Source organism: Melozone crissalis, unplaced genomic scaffold (genome assembly GCF_028551555.1).
Source record: "Melozone crissalis strain CALT ecotype California unplaced genomic scaffold, PUWL_Pcris_2 ptg000045l_1, whole genome shotgun sequence".
NCBI lineage: Eukaryota > Metazoa > Chordata > Aves > Passeriformes > Passerellidae > Melozone > Melozone crissalis.
The window spans coordinates 17,831,803-17,852,688 of record NW_026535823.1 but is presented as its reverse complement, the minus strand read 5'-3'; the positions used below and the strand labels follow the sequence as shown (position 1 = coordinate 17,852,688).

At 40.1% G+C, this 20,886-nt stretch overlaps 1 protein-coding gene and 1 long non-coding RNA gene across 2 annotated transcripts in view; one reads left to right on the top strand and one right to left on the bottom strand.

Annotated features, from left to right (window-relative positions):
• Window positions 1-887: 887 nt before the first annotated feature.
• On the bottom strand, window positions 888-12,010 carry LOC128943347 (uncharacterized). Its single transcript, XR_008483693.1, has 3 exons — window positions 11,724-12,010; window positions 3,296-3,331; window positions 888-1,378 (listed from the first exon to the last, which is right to left on the bottom strand). It is a non-coding gene; the product is annotated as an uncharacterized LOC128943347 (long non-coding RNA).
• Window positions 12,011-12,553: 543 nt separating this feature from the next.
• PKN2 (protein kinase N2) overlaps window positions 12,554-20,886 on the top strand; it is a 54,701-nt gene continuing 46,368 nt past the window's right edge. The window contains exon 1 of the mRNA XM_054286305.1: window positions 12,554-12,708. Coding sequence (XP_054142280.1) covers window positions 12,661-12,708 — 48 coding nt within the window. The 5' untranslated portion in view covers window positions 12,554-12,660. The remainder of the gene's footprint in view (window positions 12,709-20,886) is intronic.

Here is a 20,886-nt window from a genome sequence, read left to right as displayed (position 1 = left end):
CTCCAGCTGCCAGTCTGTCAAGTCTGAGAATAGCTGCTGTGACTGCAATCTGATAAGAAAATAGGATGCTCTGAGCAGCCATGTTTAATTAAACAGTGGGAAGTTCACATTAGCAATAAACAGGGGAAGTATCAGAAGCCTTGGCAAAAGCCAAGCACAGTGTCACTTCTCTGCTCTGTACTTGAGTGGTTCTTTTTACTGCTTGTCTTTACAAGAGAGCAGAGACAGTCAGGAGTTCTACATAAGGATTCTTAGGTATGCTAATGAAATCCCATGTGATTCCACCTGTCCAGAATAAGAATGCCTAATTCTGCTTCAGATGTTCTGCTTCTAAAGCTTTGATTCACAATTTCACAGAAACATGGATGCAGACATGGAGAGCTTGATGGACTGAAAAAATGCCTCTCTGTCAACTTCTGCTTTGGTGGCAGTAAATCTAGAAAGAAGCACCCAAATAGTCCACTATCTGTTCTGCAGTCATTAAAGAGATGGAATTAAAATAATTTCAGATTAGCTACAATAACAGGACTGAAATTATTCCTGAAGATCATATGGTATCAGAGGTTAAAAGCCCAAACCTGAGTAGAACAACTGAGTAGAATGTTTTTTTACCTGTCAGCATGGAAATATGCAGAAACAAGAAGCCACATGCTGGTTTTCTTTTTCACAGTACATGCCACTAAAACAGACACTATTTTTGATTAGAGGGGAATGTGAAAATCAGTTAATTTCAATTAGCTAAGAGAAGGCCAACCATGGAAATACCACAGAAGTTAGAATATGATAATAAGAATCATAAGAAAGAAAGTTTAAGAAGGAGTTAAACTTGAATGAACTAGAAAAATCATCAATGGTAAGAATGTACTGAAAATAAACAAACCAAAAGAAAAGAAAAAAGTGTGGCATTTATTTCTTTCAGGGAGTTAACATCTGTATGATCAAAAAGGGTTGAATAATCAGTAAGATTAGATTTTATTACAATCCAAAATGAAAGAGGTTATCCATGCTTGGAGATCTAGAATCACTTTTTGATGAAAGAGAATAAGTTGTTTGCCCAATTAAGTCACACAATCCAGCACTAAGCTTATGAAATAAGCAATCTCATATAGTAAACAATGTAAAATGCAAAATGCCACAAGACAGATTGACAGAATTAAAACTTCATGGCATTGGTCTAATGAAGAAGGTGCACAAGACCAAAATTTCAGAAACTTGGAAGAAAAGCAAGCTCTTCAAGTCCAGGATAATGCCAAAAAACTCCAACAGTCCAGGATAATGCCAAAAACCCCAACAACTCTGCAGGTCCTGCACTGTCCTATGGAAGTTGTTCAGAGAAAAGGCTCAGACCAGATGGATCAGCACCAGTACTCTCAGTAACCTGCAAAAAGACAAACATGCTCACCATTTTTGTATCCATCCATAACATTTTTAAAAATATGTACTCTGCTAGAAACCAAGGAAGTTTACAGAAGCAGAAGCAAAGATGAAGCCTAAAGAAAAAGTGGTCAATGCCAAATGTTTATTTACACTGCATGTGGATAACAGCCAGGTTCTGATGAGTACATCTTGAAAAAAAATTGAGGAGTACACATCAAGTACTGTCTCCCTCAGTGCACATGCTGACTGTTTCCTGGGACTGCTGCTGTTTGGCTCAGGCTTGAAACAATTATGTTTCATTACAAAAACAAGGCCTTTTCAATGGGATGAGAAATAAAATGGTAAAGATGTTTTCCAATATCAAAATCACTACAAAGACACAACAAAGCAACCCTAGAGAGGAGCAGAACTGAACCAGTACAAATCATCACAAGGCATACTCTCACAATGTATCTGCCTCAGGAAACAAGAAAGATTTCATATATGTATTTTTAATTAATTCAAAGAAAATTTCCACTGCTTTAAGATAAAGCACCATTCCATTTCACAGCAATTAATTATTTCTTCATGCACTGTTATCAGGATGTGCTACCTTGTATTTCAAACTTTGAAAGTTAAGCCAAAAGTACAAGAGCTGAGGTTAAAATGCACACTGCAAGGAAACTTTACTTAGCATGTAGGGAAGTTACACAATTGTGATATTCAGTGGCCTGGGAAAGGAAGATAGGAATAGCAATCTGCAATTTTAAGTGACCAAGCTAATTGGGAAGAGGAAGTCTGGAAAAGTGCACTACAAGGTCTATGTTCCATTATTCAAGTGAATAATAAAAACAACAGTCTTGGAATACAATGCAACTCTTCCAGACTTTCAGAGCAGTTTCTTAATATTAAAGGAGTATTTAGACATGAAACAAGGAGAGAATTAATTTACTAGGAAATTAAAGGTAGCAGATTAACCAAAACTGAAAAATTAATGACAAAAGTAAAAGACAGGGGAGTAAGCAAGTCCAATGCACCTGTTACATTTTCAAGAACAGGCAACTTTCTTTTTAAAAATCTAATACTTAAAATTTGGATTTAAGTTATTTTAGTTATCCCTTTTTCTTGTTTTTCATTTTTAAATGTTTTTTCTGTTCTGCAGGACTTCAGCTGCTGGTTGCACAATTCTGGGCTCTATTCAGAAACTGAAAAACAACACCAATCACCCTGAAAGTGATTCATTGTTCTATGATTTTGCTTTCTTAAGCACCTCAGTTCCCATTAAAGCCAGCTGCATAAGGGATCACAGCAGTGGGCAGCAAGAAATTTGCAGGTCTCCTCAAGAGCTTCCTCTTTTTTGCTTTTTCTATTTTGTCTTTTCAAGGTGTTCAAAGGAAGAAAGCATCAGAGATGTCTGGATTAAATCTTTTCCTGAACATTTTTCTTTTGAATTTTTCCCTATTTTCATAGCTGGGAAACACAGGTGTTTTCATCTTGATTGGCATAAGAATTCCAGTTGCTTACAAAGTATATTGACATTAACAAATCATTCAATTATTCATTATTATTATCAAAAGTACAGCATCAGTGCTAATTAAGGTATTTGGATGAAACAATCTACAACTGGTATTTCTCTCATGTTAAGACACGAGAGGCATCTCACTATGCATCACTATGCATCTCACTATGGACCAGACTCAGTACATAATTCACTGTGTATTTTGTGCATTTTAACTCTTTGACAAAGAATCAGAGATTTCATCCTCATTGTACTATTTATGCAATCTAGCTTCTCTATTTTCCCCAAAAAAAACCCAGTAAGGCACTAAAACCAAGATTTCAAAAGCAGTTGAGACATTTGGACACCTAAGGCTTGCTTCCATTGAAGTAAACAGTACAAATCATCAGAAGAAACTGGAAAGAAAATCAAAGTTTGTACCTTGTCACATGTGCAGTTCCCTTGGTAGAGAGCTTCCTATGTAAAAGAAGAATTCAATCTTAAATTCTTAAGAGGCATAATTGTTACTAAAGAGTAAGAATCACTAAAGAAAAATGCCAGTTTTAGAAGATAGCCACTAGATGGAGCAATTTAATATTAAGATTCCATTTATAAAGATTCTTTTACCTTTCCCATTACCAATTGATTTTTTCCTTTTTATGCTAAGGATACTTAGAAATACTGTGTCCTTGCATATTATGCAAGCAAAAGGAAAATTGCACATGAATAAACACTAATGTTTCTGTGTTTTGCCTGTATTGAAGCAAAGACTGGAACCAGTGGAAGGTAAAGTGCAATTCTAAACTACTTCTGTTAAACTGTTAATTAATCCACCAATCTACATTTCCTAATCTTGAGAAACATTAGGCATTAAGAAATATTGAGCAGTTTATCAGAATACTATGCTCTCTATTCACCAGACACCAGAACTTTTTGCGAGCAGAGATTATTCTATCCTATCCTGAACTTTAGCCTAACTACTATACAGTTAGAATTCTTCTATATTTCAGTATCAAACTCAGAATTAAAATATTTTGTACTGACACAAAAGGAAAAGAGACTTGACCTCATTAGCTTGAGTCCCAATTTACATCAGTTGTATCTAAGATGGCTGTAGAACTACAGTGCCTTCTGTCAGTGTAAGACCAAAAATTGAACCTATGTCTATTTATATTTCTAATGTTCTTTTCAAGCAACAATTTACAGTTGTTACTATCCAAAGTACCTCCTGATAACATCTATCTGTCCCTTGTGAAGGCAATATGTATGTTTAAAAACAGAATAATGGTGTTGTTGCTGAATGCAGCTCTGAGGCGCCAAGAAAGTAAATCCTCAATGATTATTTGGGTCTTACAACCCTTCTTTAATACTGGATTTGCTGGGAAAAGGGGAAGGAATAAACACAGTTAAGGACAGTCTGTGAACAGCAATCTCCAACTGGCCTCTGCTTTCTTCTTTTAAAAGACTTCTGTTATACCATACTTACAAAATATTCATATTTCTGATTAATAAGTATGATAATCTAAGCATCATGAACGGTCTACAGCATCTAAAGTCTGCAAACATCATAATACAGCATATCTTTTAATATCCTTCCTATGAATGAACTTTTCTAATGTTGAATCAACCTCTACCTGCATAGCAGGTGCAATTAGCAGGTCCATGGTGAAAGTCCATGTTTTTATTGTCTAGATGTGATGCTTTCTTCCAAGAACTGTTACTATGATCTATCATGATTAATGATCCACAAAATCCAAACACCAGGCTGTTTATACAACTATTAGGGCAATTGTGCATTTCTCTCTTAGAGCAGTCAGCCATGGTTCTAAGGTTTCTGAAGATGTATCATTGATACATCCCATCATTTCCATCATTATCATGACCACATTTAGCACAGGTTCAATTAATCTAATCTCCTATCTCGTTTATCTCAATCAAATAGTCATTAAGGACAGTGCTGTTCAATGGCTTACTAGATGGACCTCAGAATGAAGAGAAAGCATATAGGACAGGAGGAGGGTAAACTTTATTATTTTGTTTTGAGATTACTACACTTCATTTTTATGCCTTGCTCCATGACTGCACTGCTTCCAGGGGGGAAGAGGGGTGTATGCAGGCAAGAGAAGAAAGCAAAGAGCAAGCCAAGAATGAGCATGCTGCATTAGCTGGAGACACTTCTGGCATTTGTGTAAAAGCTGCCTTCATTAAAGCTGACATGTTAACACTGCAGCACACAAAAACAGAAATTAACATAAACAACATCCACATAATCACATTTCAAATATCAAACCAGTATACTTCAGACCTCTTTAAGTCCACCTCAGCGATTGCCTCTGGCTGACTGCTCCTTGACAGGGTAGTGACAGAAAACAGATCAAGCCCCCAAAACATTTTCCCCCACATTTTCCAGTGGCTTCTATGCTCATTTTTCTTATAAAGAACAAACAAGTTCACTAACTGCAAACTACCTACTAGAAAAATCAACTTGAAAGTGGTTTAGATTTCATTATGTGATGATAATAAACAATTCAAAGCCGAGGCCAGACTGACAGTGTGGGATTTCAGTGAATCCATTTCAAGCAACTTAACCCAAACTGATTCAGCTTAGTCCTTGAGACCTCCAGTGTTTGCCTAGAACAGAAAAGCCATGACATAAAATCCTCACAAGAAAACACTTCACACTTTAGGAAAACACTGGCACCTATGTATCTAAGCATATTAAGTGAAGCACAAGAATTTCATTAATCTCTCAAATGCCAAATCACTTCACTTTCCAGTCAGAAGAGTCACTCCACAAGTAACTTTGTAACTAGGCTTCAGTACAGAAATCTAACCTAAAAAATCTCACCTAAGCCTTTCTACCTTGTGGTTTTTTTCAGAAAACATGAAAACGCCAGCAGATGCTCTCACACAAGAGAAAACACCTTTGAAGAACTTGAAATGTGTGGAAATTACAGCTAGTTAAAAAGGTGATAAGTGTAATTAACTTCCCTGCTCACTTGTGTTACAACCATCCCTCTCCAGGGATGGGGAAGAAAGAAGAAAGAAAAAGAAGGAAAAAAAGAAGAAAAAAAAGAAGGGAGAGGGAGAGAGAGGGAGAGAGAGAGAGAGAGACAGAGAGGGAGAGAGAGACAGAGAGGGAGGGATTAGTCTTACTTCCCCTTATGTTTAAATAACACTTAATTAAGGGGAATACACTGTAACAAGCCATCTCTGAACCACAGGGCTCATAAGCAGAACATTAATGAAAGCAATGTAAAGTTGCACTAAATTACATGACAGCAAGTTTGCTACAGCCTAAGAATAAAAAAAAATTGAAGGTGAGGGATATAAGACAAGGAAGAGTGAGGGGGAAGTTCTAACATATTTGGTATCAGAACTTTTTGGAATGTTTTTCTCTTTATATTGTTTGATGCAATTGTGATTTTCTCAGAAAGTTTTTAAGCTCTCTTCTCTCCTGGGGATGTCCATCCCAGCAGAGCAAGAATGCAATTAGAGCCAGCTACAAACCTGCCAGGTAACTCTTGTTCTAAGTGCTCATTAGATGAAGATAGATCTGCCCTTTTAATTCAGAGACATTGCCTACTAAGTACAAGTTAATAACTACTTAGGACTTCAGTCCCTGACAGAGTTACATATGCAGGCTACTGTCTCTGAGAAGAGATAAAGACATGGAGGAAAAAAACCAGCCATCAAGTTAATCATGACCAGAAATCATTACCATCTAAGCCTGAGTGTCTGATGAAGTCTGTTTCAGGACTATTCAACATAGTTGTTTATGTGTCCACAAACATATTAGAGCTAAGAAAACACTGGTGTATAGATGCTGTACCACCAGACACGTCATACAAAGGACTCACTTCCTGGTTTTGTCAGTCTTTGCTGCAGATTTCAAAACAGCAAGTTCAAATTGGTTGAGGACAACCAGAAGTTCACAAGTCACACACATCAACTTCCAGAACACGAGGTGAGACAAGTCTGTGGATAGCATGGTGCAGAAGAAAATGGACACAATCTTCTGACTTCTTTATACCCTGCTGTAAGCTGCTAGCAAATCTGCAGTCTCATATTTCTGGAAGCAACAGACTGATCATAGGCAGGTCAAACCCCACATCACAAACATGCAAGAGACATCCCTGCAGCAGCCTTTCAAGCACAGATCTCTTTTGTAAAGATTTCTCTGGGTAAGCCATGTCTGACTCATCCCTTGTAATACATTTCCCTTTCCTCCAAATGCAGACTGGGATTTCAGCTGAAGTTGTAAAACTTTTTTATTTGAAAAGCTTTTTGGAGGACTTGATTTTCCTAGAATCACAGGAAGTTGCACACCTTACTGCTGCACAAGAAAGTCCTTCAATTATCTCCTGAGCCTGAATTTTCTGATGTTTATTCATAACAACTTTAGGTCACAGCCAGCCACCTACATTCCTTCAGGAAATCAGCCTTCTTCATAACAGGATGACATATTTGTCATCTTGCCTTGTTTTTGTAACAAACTAAGATATTTTCCCCTAGTCACCATTTGAAGTAATGTGCTTGCAATGTACAGAAATAAAGCAATGAGACCGGGAATTACCCAGAGGTACAGCTACCTTGTTTGGACTGATTTCTTATCTACATTGTTGAAAATAAGGTCTTGATGTTACCAGTGATGCACCAGGCCCTATTCACTTCAGCAGAGTCAATGAAAGCACAAGAGTCCATCTGGGCAGTTCATTTGCAGAAACAACATCAAGTATAATAAGCTGGACCCTACAATCAAGATAAATTAGAACCACCGGGACTTAACATAGGTGTAGAGATCAATAATGTTGATCCACTTGTGGGCTCATAGCCTTAATGTAATGACATAATGCATTTTGTTATTACTTCAAATAATCCAAGCTGATCTCCTCTAGGGAAAAGAGGTCTGATCTCAACAGCTGGTTGTGCACAGGTAGGGCTCTCCTCTCCTCAAGGTACCAGTGACATTAGCTGGCATAAGGCAGACTTCTCCTCATAAGAGAAGGATAGAAAAGAAAAACAGAAGGCCATAATGAACAGGAATGAACCTCCTTCCCCTGGAGCACTCTTTTATCACTAAGTCTTCCCAGGGTCCAGAATTAATAAAACAGATAGTAAGATAAAGTTTGTTGCACTCCACACCTCATAACATATGCCTACACTTAGCCCTGGGTAACAGTATGTAAACATAGAAGACAAATTTTAAGCAGAAAGTGTGCAGCAATTGCTAGGAGGGTTATGATTACATCACAGTAATCCACACAGAAGTTGTAAGATTAGTTGTGTAATTAAAAGAGTAATAAAGGAATAGTTTACGTATACAAGAAATCTGCAAGCACCACAAGAGCTAAATAAATGTAGGTAATCACTTTAGTTTTCTGTTTGCGATGTGCCATAAACTCATCCCCTTCACTGGCACTGGTACCTCATCATGGTCTCATGCTCTCAGGAGCCTTTTCTTACACAGATTTCCCTTGGAGAAATCTGAGGGAAAGGCAGGTAATTAACTCCTGAGAAGTGCTATGAAAGAAGTGAGTTTTCAAAAAAACAAAATTATCCACACTTTTAAATTTTTTTTCAATTTTTTATTTTCTCCTTTATGGCATTTTCTTTAATAAACACCAGGAAATTGTTGATCTAAGATACATTATTATATACATTTATTTTTTGTCTCAAGTTTTAACCTGACCTAGACATATTTATTCCTAAATCTATTGGAAAATGTAATATTGGAAGCTTTATAAAACCAAGATTACTCCTATTCCCACAATTATTTGCAAAGCAGAACAAGAAGATGGACAGTATTATTCTTCACTAATGTGCTATTTTTTTCAACACTGTTGGGCTGAAGTAAACAAATAAAGAAGGCAAAGATGTATACATTCTCCATCTCATTTTTCTGTGCCTCATAGTTCCAGAATTTTGTTTTTAAAAGATCCAACTTAGAGGGTTAACTATGCAAGAGTAACATTGCTTTGTCTAGAAGTCAGGGACAATTAATGGTTACATTATTGAAAATCTGTTGTGGTGGTGGTAGTGGTTTGAAGTTGTTTTCATTTAACTAATGTTGGGGCTACATTTGTTTTATATAGTTAGTTGTCTTTATTCCTAAGTGAAAGAACTTAAATTCTATCCCAAAGTTGACTCAGAGTGTGAATTTTAGCATTCCTGCTTCATGAGACAAGGGATTCCTTTAACAGGTATCAATATTACTTGCAAAATCAAATAACCTTTACCCCACCCCATTAACAAGGTCACCAATTCTTAGAGCTTGTCCTGTGCTTAAAAAGGTGGTGAGCTGGCCTAGTATTGCTCTGCCCCACTCATCTATTAAGGGCATATGTAGCATCACATCCAATTTCTCCTTTCCAAGAGTTTAAATTTGCCCATATGTAGGCACATCTCTACATTGTTGTCCCTCTAGACCTACATCACTAATTTAAACAAGCAAGATTAACCAAAAGCCTAAAAAAGAAATTACATTTCTTTCCTGGTAGAGTTTTGCCAGTAGTAAGTATAAGTATATAATTAACACCTATCTGGTGCTCTTCACATGTCAATCCTCATTTCTATATGCATCACTTAGTGAAAGGAACTCTTTCTTAGGTGGTACATTGGACTAGTTAGAACTATCCTAAAAATACCCCTGATTTTGCTTACAGTATCCCAAACATTTACATAAAGTGTTCTGTACTGTGCTTAAGGGTTCACAAGGTGTGTTTTGTACCAGGAACACTGAAAGTCTCAGCTACTAATTTTTCCAGGTCTTTGTGACAAAACTTTAATAACACAACATGAAGAAACAATTAGGGGGTTTAGCCAATATATTGACATCCATTTCATTCAGTTTGCTTTTCTAGCTTGCTAATTGACTGCAGGGATGAGCTAACAGAATAATAGCTGAAGAGATTGCTCTCAGATATTTTAAGGAGGCTGAACTCAGGATTCCATATAATGCTAAATTCTCAGAGTTACGTGCTTAATGCCTTCTATTTCGGGACTCACTCGGAATGTTGCCTCTTGCTCAGCAATTCACTGTCACAGCACTTAAATGCAGAGCTACAGTTGTTCAGGGCTGCCTCGTACTTTCCAGACTCTAAAGGAAGAATTCTTAAGAATCAGAGCTTCAGCTACGCTAATATTGTTTTACCAAACCAGTTTCTCTTTAGATTCCTGTGCCACTACACTTCCATCAAAGAATCTAGGACTGTGTCCTCCCAAGCTGTGCAAGTAACATTTGGAATACAAAAAAGGATTACACGCCTTGTCTTGGCAGGAGCAATAACATGCTCTAGGCTACACTCAACAGGCAGGCTAGGCCAAGCATGAACCAAAGCCAGCTGCCTGTTTTAGAGAACCTCAAAGCTTCACTAACTTTGCTGACACCCACTCATATATCTATGAATTTTCTCTGGTGCACAATCTGTGTTTCCCTCTGACCACATCTTGTAAATGAGACATGCAAGCACATTGATTCTTTTTTCCTCTGCAATGGGACCAGGCAAGGCGAGCTGCAGTAATGGAGCACATACGTGCTGACAAGTATGTGAAGTCACCAAGTCACAGTAATCCAGTGATTTCTGATTACCTCTTTATATCCTTCAACATTTATTCTCAAAACCAGTTCAAATGAAGTTTAAACATTAGGAATCATTCTATCATGGTCAAAATGAGAAATTATTATACAAAAGCCTTTATCTCCCCATCCCACCCATCCCGTTTGTACGCACTGTGTGCCACAAGTCATGGCATGGCTGTGGACAGGGGTTCAGGGAAACAGCACTGATTCATCCCACTGGCACCGAAGCTGGGCTAGCACACATCTCACTGGACAAGAACCTTTCCAAAATAGTGACTTTTACACAATCAGCAAGTCAAATTTTCCTCTGAGCCTGTAATTGCCTGGCCACACAGGACAGAAATTAAGCCATTGGCTTCACATGGACTAAGTCTAGACATAAATTTGTGTATGTGAAAGATTATGAACTGTATCAAACAGCTACGTACATGCAAGTCAGTGAAACTGTCATTTCAGTAAATATATGCATTGTTACTGTAGAATTATTTCAATATTTCTTTTATGTGAAACTGTGTGCATGTGTTCATAAATTCTTTTCTATTGCATGGTAGTACCTCAGATTGCCAGGCTTGTTTGGTGCTCAACAGCGGAAGTATAAGCACACTTAAAATGCTTCAAATTTGCTAGGAATAGTAGCGATAATTTAATGTTGACTTCCGCCATTCCTAGTTCCTCAAGAAAACAAAACAAGCCAACACTCCAAATGCATTAACTTGCATTCCTAGAGCAAACAGACTACTATTGGTCTGTAGCCATACAGAGATGCAGTAGCATATACAGAGCCAATGCTGATGATGCTTGCATGAAATTGAATCTATTGAAAATGTCTCAGCTTATAAATTTGACATGAACTGCATAGAGGAAAAAAAATACAAGAAAGAAAAAAACCAAACCACCAAATAGCTATAATTGCTTCCACAGAGCATTTTGCATTAGTCCAATCAGCCGAATGTAGCATCAAATATTAGGGTGAAATGAGAAAGTGCGTGGGTATAGAGTCGACAACAGAAAGCACGTCTACACGACACGTCTAATGGATAGGTGAAGAAAACCAGCAACCCTCGGCACAGGCAGGAAGCTGAAAAGAAACGGCCTTGTCACATGGTGCCACGAGGAAAGAGAAACCATTTCCTCCAGACGCTCTAACCGATTTTGAAGCTCTGAGAAGCTTATTACTCTGCACATTAACTGAACAGTGCCAACCCCCCAAAAAACTCACCAAGCATCCCAAGTACAAATGTTTAGCCCTTTAAACTGTTAAAAACGGCATTTACAGCCCCCACTCACCACAACCTCCTGGGCCACTGCTCCAGGTCCCCAGGGCGGCAGGTGGCTGCTTGAGACAAGCGTGAACTCTCCTTCCTGAGCTACCTGCCTTCGCTACCCAACAAACTGAGGGTTTCACCTGTCTCCTGGGCCCGGGAGAGCCGAGCCCCTGTAGCCCCCAACACCAGGAATGTGCCACACGCCCCCCAAACCCCACCACCACTGAAGGAAAAGATATGATTCCCAGAGCTGGATTCCCTGACGGATGGGGAAGCGCAACCAGCGGAGCGTGCAAGGAGAGAGGGGCGAGGCGGCCGCGGGGCTGAGGGGAGTGAGGGGCTGAGGGGAGCGAGGGGCTGAGGGGCCTCGCGCCCGCCTTCCCGCGCTCGGCGCCTCGCGCCGCTCGGCCCGCGCGGGGCAGGTGGGGCGAGGGGCGCGCGCCGCTCTCCGCCTCCGAGGGAGCCCGCTCTTCCTCCCCGCTCAGTCACGTGCTCCGGGAGCCGCAAAGCGGCGACGCCTTTGCGACAGGGTGACAGCCAAATGGTGCGACATCGGCGGCGGCCGCAGGCGCAGCAGCCGCGGCGGCCCCAGCGCTGCCAGGGCCGAGCGCCGCGCCCGGGCGGGGAGCGCACGGCGGGCACCGCTCGGCAGGGAACGCACCGCGCCGCTCCGCGCCGCTCCGAGCGCGCCGCGCCGCACCGCGGGGAGCGCGCCGCTCCGCACCGCCCCGCGGGGAAAGCGCCGCACCGCGCCCCACAGCCCACCGCGACCCCCATGAGAGTAGAGGGGTCGGCGGCGGCCCCCCCGCGCACCCCCGCCCGCCTGCCCGAGCACGGAGCGCTCCCCCCGCCCCCGATGCGCCCTTAGTCCCGGCCCCGGACCCGCCTCCCTCGCTCCCCTCCCCGCCGGCGGCGGCGGCAGCAGTAGCGCCCAGGTGCGGACTTCAAACCCCGGCGAAATGGCGTCCAACGCGGCCGAGAGGGAGATCCTCTTCACCGAGCTGCAGGTAAGCGGCGAGGGGCGCCGCCCCAGCCCCGCTCCCCTCCCCTCCCCTCCCTTCCTGGCGGGGAGGACGGAGGAGCCGCCGCGCCCCGCCGCCCCCTGCCCGCCGCTCGGCGCGGGACGCCCACCCCAGCCCAGCCCGGGCCGGGGGGCCGGCGGAAGCCCGTGCCCACCCCGGGCCTCTTCCCGCTGCTCTCCCCCGGGAGCGGAGGCGCCGCCGCCCGGTCACGGCCCCACCCCGCCGCCGGCCGCGACCCGCTTTTGTCTGCGCTCGGCTCCCTCCTTCCCCCGCCGAGCGGCCGCGTCCCTCCGGCGGGGCCTGCCCGGGCCGCGCCCCCGGCCCCGCCGCGGCCCCGCCGGGATCTCCGTCCGCCCGCCCCGAGGCTGCCCGCGCCCGGAGCCCCTACGGGGGCCGGAGCTCTCGCCCTCCCCGCGCCCGGGGCACGGCGCTCGTCCGGGCCGGGCCCAGAGGGCTCCCGGTGGCCACCCCACGCCCGCGTCAGGGTCAGGCAAAGAGCCTCTCTCTCCTCTGGACACGGCACCGCGCAGGGACCGAGCAGCTTCCTTCTTGTAGGCCTTGAACGCTGAGCTTGGGAAGAGGAGAAAATGGTGCGATCGACTTGATTTGTCACACGGCAAGGGTTCTTGTCACTACGAAAAAACAATCCCAAAAGACCCCGCAACACTGTTAAAGGTTGAAAGCTCGAGGCTTAGAGGTTTCCATCGCTGTAATTTGACCGGGTTTGGTTCCCTGTGCAACTGTTACTTTTCTTCTTGCCAGCTGCAAGGTTAGATGCAATTCCGGAGCTTCACTTTGTGCCCTTATCTTTAAATGTCAGCACAACCTGCTACCTCTTCAGCTTCCTTGTTCTGAAGAAAGCTTGCTTTTCTTTTTTCTTTTTTTTAATTTTAATTATACATCACTTAATCCGTGCAAATTGTTATGTTTACCCAGGCAAGTAATGTGTCTCTGAATTTATTAGTTGGACAATGAACCAAAGTAAGAAGTCCATAAATGGAAAGTATTGAATTTAATGGTCAAATAAAAATTAGAAAGGCATGTCTTAGAAAAAAGTAATTTTATTTATGTAATGCTGTTAAGTTCTCCTGTAGTTCTGAATGTTGGAGGTGTGCTCACTTGAATAGCAAAGGAAGAGAAGGCACAACAGATGTAGGAGTCTACTTAATATTGTAGCACATGAGATGGCTGAAGGCTAAGAATCCATCTAAAATGCTGAACTTTAATCAGTGGCTCATAAGTGCCTAGGAAGAATCAGTATGTTAATACAAACTTGATACGATGATATATAAGCTTGTAAACCTGTTTGAAGTGGAGAGCTGTGTGAATAACTAACCATAGCAGTGTTTCAAGTAGCCTAAATGGAAGCAGCATTTCTGTAGAAGTACACAAAGCAGGATTCCAATTATTTTAAACAGAAATGAGTGGAGATTTTTCTTTGGGGGGCATTGGAAAGTTGGTTTTGTTTTTGTTTTGTTACTTTTTTTCTTGAAAGATGAGATTGACAGTGATACTAATTAAAAAAACCCCAAAACTAAAATACCCCCAAAAATCAGCCAAACAAAAAACCCACCAACCAACCAAAAAACCTAGGATGGATTAGATTCTTGGGTTGCACTATCTGTTCCATTTTATATGAAACTTCTCTATTAATAAATACAGCTTCTTGCACAAGACAGAAAGGTTAAGTTAACATGGGAATGCCAGTAGTGTTTAAGGTTTGTGAACTGCTAACTTTAAGGTATTTTTGAGAAGAACTTTCATATCAGAAAGAACTGCTGTAAAGATAGTGTTGTTTGCCATGCTGTATATTAGCAGTGAAATACAAAGGCATCAATGTCGTTCTGCTTGGGAATACCTCAAAACAAATTGCTTTTCATATACCTGTACATAAACAAACTGCTTTTCAAATACCTGTACATCAAAGTTGCTTTAGTGGTATGATCTGAAAGTAAAGGGAACTACAGTGGGGTGTGAGATACGCCATTTCACTCTTGTTTCTTCAGGAGGGAACTTCCTCAATCATAAGAACTCTAACTTTAAAAGTGCTTATATGTGAAACAGACTTTTGCTTGCATATTGCAATCCTGCACAGAAAGAAGAGGAAGTTGAAGAATTCATGGCTACAGTAAAAGTTTAAAGGGTCAAGTCCATAGGTTGATCTAGATCATGGGTGATGTGTGGTCTAAGTGTTTTGTTAATAGATGTGAAAACTTACTGAAAACAAGCTAAACCCAGTGTAAATGGCAAGCTTGTTCCTGCCACGGGCTCTAAAGCGTCAGTCAGGGATCAATATAACACGTTGCTTTGTGCTGTGCTCAGGGCTGTGTGCTCCTGGTTATGACAGCCCTGTGCACTCCAGCGTGCTGTAAGGAAACTGTTAGCTTGGGGTGAAGTTGATAGAGGCAGATCAGTAGTTATGAATCAATTGAATGCTCCTGGCAGAAAGATTAGCAGACTGGCACAATTACTGACTAACAGGATGTGAAGTGGATTCTGAGAAAATACGAAAAACGAAAGAGCAAAGTAACTAGTTGCTAATAAGCAAGTGGTGAAACATAGATGCAGTACGTGTCCTTGTTTCGAAGGCTTAATTAAACAGGCCTTAAATAGACCCTAGATCTCAATTCTCACAATGAAAGTTTTGTATTTTAAATAAGTTATGCCATATCAGATAGAGCAATTGCTTATAAATCTCTGCTAGCAAATATCCACTTCATATTTCTGTTCTGCTTTTTCTACAAAATATTGTATCCATTCTTGTATATTTTATTTTACTTCAAACATTTTCCAGACTGATAGTGGTATGTAGAAAGTATATCTTGCCACTTAGCAAGTTTTAAACTTAAGCCTGTTCAGGGTGAAAAATGCAACGCTTATTTCTCAGTAGTTAGCAAATGCAAAGTACAAGGTAAACTTGGCAATAAGCAAATCCTCTTTTTAGTTTGTTCTGGTAGCTTCACCAGCGAAATTGCCTGATTACTAAAGATTGAAAGATTACATAAAGCCAGATTACCCTTTTTTACCTCCTTTTATCTCTAGTACAGGTTCTTTAGTAGGAGGAGGAATGAGCTTGGGTAAGAACCAGTATTGCTGATGTTGCCTTCCCTTCCAAAATTCTGCTGTCCTTCTGTGGGCTTGCATCCCTTAGAACTTTGTACACCAGGTAAACTAGCCTCTCCAGTGCTGGCTCTCAGGTTAATTGCACAGTCTTTAACTCTTTGCTTCCTGGTGGAAGTGCCAACTCTGTTTCTTCAAAGAAATTAAGCTCTAACATATGGTGCTGTAGTTTGTTAAATAAGGCATCCACAAAATAAAATATTTTAAAGTTTTTTTATGGAAAAAGGTTTGGTTTGTTTTTTTCAAATCATTATTAAAAATTTAATTTTTTTGTGAAAAAAATATGTATGCTTTCTTGGCAGTGATGGTAGATGTCAGCATAGTAAATTGGTATGGCTGGGTTAACAGAAATTATTGCTTAGAGTATTTAAATGAAACCAGTGTGTATGCACAGTGATTACACTTGTGTACTTCTAGATGTTCACTACCACTTCTTTTCTAGACAGTACTGTGAATCTTCTAAACTTGGGGCATTTATGTTTAATGTTAATGGATTTATTTCATAAAAAAAATTCACTTCACTCAAAGTTGTGTTTTGCAAAGCAATACTTGTTTAATATCAGGGAAAAAGTACATTACCTGTGTTTATTTGCTTATATGAAATTGTTTGGTCAAGATAGAGAACTTAGGCTATGCCCTGAAATGAGTAAGCATGTAACAAACCCTCCATTACTTCAAATGGAAATATTAAAGTCTCTTCTTGGAATTAATTTTTCAAACTCAACCATCATACATATTTTTGATATTACTGAACATTGTGAAAAATGTCTTTATACTGGTCAGCATATAGGGACCTTTTTAATGGATATTTTGTGTTAATACCCTGGTCACCTAATTTCCTAAGGTGCTGTACTTAGAGATCATAAAGCATAAATTTCCTGACAGAATCATGTTCAAAGGCCATGGTATTTTTTTTTTTAAATAGTGATGAACAGCATCACAACTGAAATGTGTAAATTACGATTATATGATGGTACATCCGGTACAGTTTTTGGTTTGTTTTATTTTTCCATTTCATATCTAGGGCAAGAATATATGTTAAATTAATGTGACTGAACAATGCTTAGTATTTTATTGGTCTGCATGATACAAATTGGACAGTTGAGTCTGAGGTTGTACAACTATGTTTTGTATATAAATGTGTATAAAATTGGATGCTTGTACTTGTTAAACTATTAGCTGGGACTCTGAAAACCTCTATTTCATTCCTGGCTTCTCTGCTCTCAGCTAGGTGACATTAGGCAGATGGCTTTGCTTACTCATGTCTCCATTTCCTCATCTTTAGAATAGAGGTAATGATGCCTGCTTTTTTTAGAGTTAGAAAGTACTGGGTATTTATTATTAGCTGTGGTCAAGTGCCTAAGGACACCGTAAAAAGGTACAAGTAACCTAATTAATCTGTTTTGAAGAAACATTGTAATTGGGCTGAACACTCAGCAGTAAGACTGCCTTCAAATAATATTCAGCTAGGACAGATTAGCTTTAAATAATTTTGAATTACTCTTGTTTCTTCAGGAGGAAAGAATGTCACATTCAGGTGAAAATATCCTGAACTAGTCAATTGCAGTTTAGAAAGGATGTACAGCTGCTTGGGACTCCTTAGGTCCCTACAAATGTTTTCACAATTGGTAGATTTAGAAAAGCACTTCAGGGTTTTTTTCCCATTTGTGGATGTATATACTCTTTAAACATTCCTGTGTTCAAATATTACATTAGCAAAATATGCATCCTGTTCTCACTGGAACATAAACAGTCCTTAAAATACCTTTTGGTAGGTGGATGGGTGGAGTTTTTTGTTTTGTTTTGGGGTTTGGTTTTTTTTTCTTTTTTTGAATTCTGTTCATCTTCCTGTTAACACAGGAACTTGTATATCATTTAGACTTGTATACATTTGACTGAATTTTCTTTATCAGAGTAGCTGTCTTTTTAGGACCTAGATCTGTTACTTTAACTCAAGATAAATTATTAGTGATGGCTAGTAGAAAAGTATTTAGTTAACTATATGTAATAGCTCTTCTGGAAGAGTTTTATACATTGTGAAGGTCATTCATTACAGTGTAACCTAAAGCCTGCAGTAGAATAACTAGATAAATATGTCCTTGACATTGGCAAACAGTGGTTTGAGGTTTTCATGTTGGGATTAAGGATTTCTTCATCAGTGCCTCAGTGCTGAATTAGAGACTAAGACCTCTACATGGATTCAGAGTAACAAAGTCTCCCACATGCAGTGGAGGGCTCAGTCTTTTTTTTTTTTTTTTTTTTTTTGTACACACTTTTACAGCTGGTACAAATTGGTTGATGGTAGGCTTTTTGTTTGCTTTGTGTTTTCACTACATGGGTCCAGTAAGTGAAAGGGTTCAGGAACAGACTGAGCTGAAGCATCTCTCATGAGACTTTACTGTAGCATGGACAAAGCATTTGTATGGTACTTTAAAGCTTTAATTATTAATGCTTGGTCTGCAGTTCCTGACACAAGCAAAAGAGCATCTTTGCTAGTGTTTGGTGTGGGTGGGTGGGGGAGGCTCTTTTTAAGGAAATGAGATTTATGTTTTAAAATTGAATCCATGGCTTCTGTTACTTTGAGATATGATTGAGAAGTAACACATCAGAACAGAAACTAATAATACCATTAGCTAACAAAATGCTTTAGGCCTGTCCTTACAAGTACCAGCAGATATGATATGTTTGTTTATTTGAACTGCAGCAATACAGTTATGTCACAGTTACACAAATCAACACAATTTTTGTTACTGCCATTTTACAGCTACCACTTACTTACTGTTTGACACCTTACCAGTGAATTAAACTACTTGCATGGCAGTCTGGGAGTACATCCTTTGGAGCAAAATACTGCTTGGTTTTCTCATGATTTTGTGGGATGATTTTCCAAACTTTCAGGAATTTGGTGACTGTATGTCAAACGAAGGAAGTTTTGTGGCATCCATCAGATTTGCCATGCAAATTCTGGTATCTGGTGAGGATGAGATGGCTGAGATTTCTGTGGTGGGGAGACACTCACATGAACAGGATAGCAGTGCACATTTGCAGGCTTATGTTCAGCTCAATGAGCCAGCTTTGCTGGGAGTTCTGCTGTTGTTCTGCTCTGCTTAGTGGAAGAGGCTGAAATGAGGCTATTCGAGGTGGTGCATTCAACTTCATCGGTAGGGTGAGCTGAGAGGGTTCATGTGATCAGTTACCATGGCTCACAAGTGGGACCACCAGCTGGGTAATGGTGAGCTGGTTGTTTTTTAGAGCAGGCCACGCCTTACTTTTTCTTGATGTTAGGTATAGATACAGTTTCCTATGCTTTGTATCAGCATTATGCCCACTGTGGCTGTACTTCCTGTTTACTGCTGCTGCAGTGTACAGAGCACTTCTGGAGGGAATGCACGGAGATGGCAAGGCTGTGGTCTCAGTAATAGAATTTGTTACTTCCACTGGACAGGAAAATATAGGAATATTAGCAAAAGTGTATTTTCCTAGGCCAAGTATACCCCTACTGAAAGCCTTTGTTATTTTACTGTAGATACATAGCTAGCTATCAGATAGGTACCAAATAAGAAAGGATAACTGGAAAAGGCTGGGCTGTGAAAGTTTACTATATGCAGCATTTCCCTTTTCTTTTTTGTGCCATGAGGAAAGGCTGATATGTGACAAGACCCAGGGACAGTGGGCTCTGGCCCAACATACAAATCAGGGTTAGTAAAAACCTTAATGTGGATGTGACTAAATTAGTTCGCTTTTTCTGCCTCCAATTCCTATGGATTCCTTTAAGCCTTGTTTTCTTCACTGGAGATGTATTGCTTTTTAAATGATAGGGAGTTTCTGATTCCTTCTCTAAATAAGTGCAGATCAGAGAGCTTGAATCAGAAGCCTTTAATACCTGGCTCTTGTCTTAGTGCTATGTGTGGGAGTCTGGTGTTGAAGAAAACTGTTTTTATTCTCTTGAGGTTTTTCTGACATTTGTTACCTTGCAACATGGTAGTAGGGTTGCTACATTTTAAGTTTCCATTAAATACAAGAACATATTAGCCTGAAAATTTAAGTAGCAGAATCAGTTCTGTTTCTATTGAGAAGAACCAGGGAGTTTTCCACTAACTTTCCACACTTGTTGTTAGGATGTAACAAAATGCAATAGGCAGCAAATCTATAGCCAGGAGAAGGCATAATTAAGTCTGCAATACCAAGGAACTAATAGATTGTACTAAAGTTATAAGATAAATCTCAGGAATACTGTGGAACTGTGTTTGTTACTGTGATGAAACACTTCCAAGCAGATCAGGCCAGAAGGGAGACCTTTTCTTGTGGGTAAATACAACAGTAGTAGTTTTCTGAGCCCTAAACCCAGAGAATATTACTCAGTTCTTGGAATGTGGGTGCCAATACACCTTGTGGTTGGCTTTTTTTTTTTTTTTTTAGCTCCTAATACTCAAAGTACTTGATCATCTCTACCACATAAATTTTCTCCAATGCAACTTAAGAAGTAAATACACATATGTGAACTTCATAAATACATATGCACTCTCCTGTGTACTCATATTTGTTAGACTGTTGAAAGAAATAGGCTATTTAAATTAATAAGAAGTAATAGTAATTTTAATTGTTATTAACCTGAAATAGTACTTGTAAATAATAGCAGTACATAGGTGTTTTGAAATTATTCTTCTATTCAGCTGTGTGTATGTATATAATTTTTTTTTATACAAACTTCATGTAACTTTTGAGGAGAAACTGAGAGTTGATGTTTAAAACATCAGAAAAAATGTCCTTTTTTTGTTTTTCATTTCAAAGTCCAAAACACAAACCATCTAATTAACCAGGTAATAGTGATGTTGTTTAGTATATCACTGGTGCCATAGTTGGCCTGTCAATTTAGGAACTTTAACGTAAGTATTTTTGAAAACTGTTAAAAGTATATTCAGTTTGGTTTTCTTTGTTGCAGTAAGATGTAAGACAGGTCCATAAATTTAGGATGGAAAAGTTCTAGTTGGTTCATTGATGATGTCATGTGCTGGAGTTGGAAGCTTTTCCCATACAGAACTG